The 1,744-nt window shown below is 59.2% G+C and overlaps 1 protein-coding gene across 2 annotated transcripts in view; it reads right to left on the bottom strand.

Annotated features, from left to right (window-relative positions):
• The window catches only part of RAB7B (RAB7B, member RAS oncogene family), a 2,289-nt gene extending 1,198 nt beyond the window's left edge, over nucleotides 1-1,091 (bottom strand). The window contains exons 1-3 of one of the 2 annotated variants that reach the window (XM_029085299.1): nucleotides 1,024-1,091; nucleotides 319-445; nucleotides 1-39 (exon numbers count right to left, since the gene is read on the bottom strand). The exon at nucleotides 1-39 is cut by the window's left edge and continues 231 nt beyond it. In XM_029085299.1, coding sequence (XP_028941132.1) covers nucleotides 1-39; nucleotides 319-445; nucleotides 1,024-1,076 — 219 coding nt within the window. In that variant the 5' untranslated portion in view covers nucleotides 1,077-1,091. The remainder of the gene's footprint in view (nucleotides 40-318; nucleotides 446-1,023) is intronic. The other variant, XM_029085298.1, reaches the window with a different exon arrangement.
• Between the last annotated feature and the right edge of the window lie 653 nt (nucleotides 1,092-1,744).

The raw sequence follows: 1,744 nt of genomic DNA, 5'->3' as shown, positions 1-1,744 counted from the left end.
CATGGATCGGAACCGCTCCTGTCCCCCCGTGTCCCAGATCTAAGGCAGAGAAGGGCACAGGTACAGACACACCCCACGAGGAGCGGGGGCGTTTGCAGCCCTGTGCTCTGCTGAGCTTTGGGGAGTGCTGAGCCCCCAGAACTCATGTGGGATTTCAGTCTAGTTCATGGACACTCAGGGCTGCTGAAAATCAGACCCTGCAAATCCAGCCCCACATCTCATGACACCAGTAAGTATTTGGGGACAGCAGGACATGGTGGGACACAATGTGCCCACAGGATGGAGATGAGCACCCTAGGTGGTCCCAGCCCTGCTCACCTGCAGTTTCAGGGGGGTGTTGTCCACTGCAAGGACTTTGGTCAGGATGCTGGCGCCCAGCGTGGTGCGATAGTCTTCGTAGAACGTCTTGTGCACGTACTGGTGCAGGAGGGAGGTTTTGCCCACGCTGGTGGGAGGGAAGAGACGTGGGTGAGGATTTGCATTGCAAAGCTGGGCTTGAGGGGTCGATCACAGCATGGACAGGGGCTGTGCACCCACAGGCTCCCGGGCCAGCACAGACATGGAATCATAGAATAGTTTAGTTGGAAAAGAACTTTAGTCCAACTGTACCTGTCCACTGCTAAACCATCTCTGAGCACCTCATCTACCCTTCTTTTAAATCCCTCCAGGGGTGGGGACTCCATCACCTCCCTGGGCAGCCTGTTCCAGTGCCTGAGAACCCTTTCAGTGAAGACATTTTTCCTGATATCCACTCTGAACCTCCCCTGGCACAACTTGAGGCCATTCCCTCTTCTCCTGTAACTAGTGAGTTACCTGGGAGAAAAGACCCACCCCTACCTCTCTCTGCCCTCCTTTCAGGGAGCTGGACAGATCCAGAAGGTCTCCCCTCAGCCTCCTTTTCTCCAGGCTCAAACCCCCAGTTCCCTCAGCCGGGAACTCAGCACACTTGTGCTCCAGACCCTTCCCCAGCCCCGCTGCCCTTCTCAATAGGGCTCCCCTCCCATCGCCAGCACCACGCCTTACCCCAGAGCTCCTATGATAATTATCTTCAGATCCACCTTCTTGCTGGCATCCATGGACAGGCCCTGTGGGACAAGAGGGGGTCACCCTGGCTGCGGGGATGGGACTGGTTCCCACCAAACCCCACGGTGCTGGTGGAGGTGTGGGAGCAACTGCTGCTCCCCACGGCCTCTCCCTGCTTTCCACCCCAGGGTCCTGGACTCTGCCGTGTCCACACCGTGCCAGCACCGTGTCCAGGCTGTGCCAGCACCCTGCTGTGCTCGTGTCCCGGCAGTGGTGGGGGCAGAAACCCCCGTGCTGAGCTCAGCCCACGTCACCACCCAGGACTGGCTCCCGAGGTGCCGGTGCACGTCTGGACACGCCAACTCATCACCACCGAAAGCTGCTGCGAGCAACTTCCCTGCCTCTCCCTCTCCCTGCCCTAAAGCTGGCACAACCGGGGTCCTGGGGAAAATTACCTTTATTAAAGAAGACCACGTCTGGCTGGACTTTCCTGAGTACCCCAGGGATGCCACCCAGCCTGGGAACACCCTGAAAATCTGCATCCCCACTGTGTCCTGGTGTCCCCACGTGCTCTGTGCCCATCCAACCCAAGGCAGGACCCCCAAGCACCTCCAGCAAACCCCCTCCCCAGGCAGGAACGAGCATCCTCGGGTGGTCTCAGCAGCCCTGTCCGTGTGGCAGCATCAGGCACGGCACCGGCCACGGCGCAGATGGAAACCCT

The sequence above is a fragment of the Antrostomus carolinensis genome, unplaced genomic scaffold, assembly GCF_000700745.2.
Source record: "Antrostomus carolinensis isolate BGI_N321 unplaced genomic scaffold, ASM70074v2 scaffold12116, whole genome shotgun sequence".
NCBI lineage: Eukaryota > Metazoa > Chordata > Aves > Caprimulgiformes > Caprimulgidae > Antrostomus > Antrostomus carolinensis.
The sequence above is the reverse complement of the archived record's forward strand: the minus strand, read 5'-3'. Positions and strand labels throughout refer to the sequence as shown.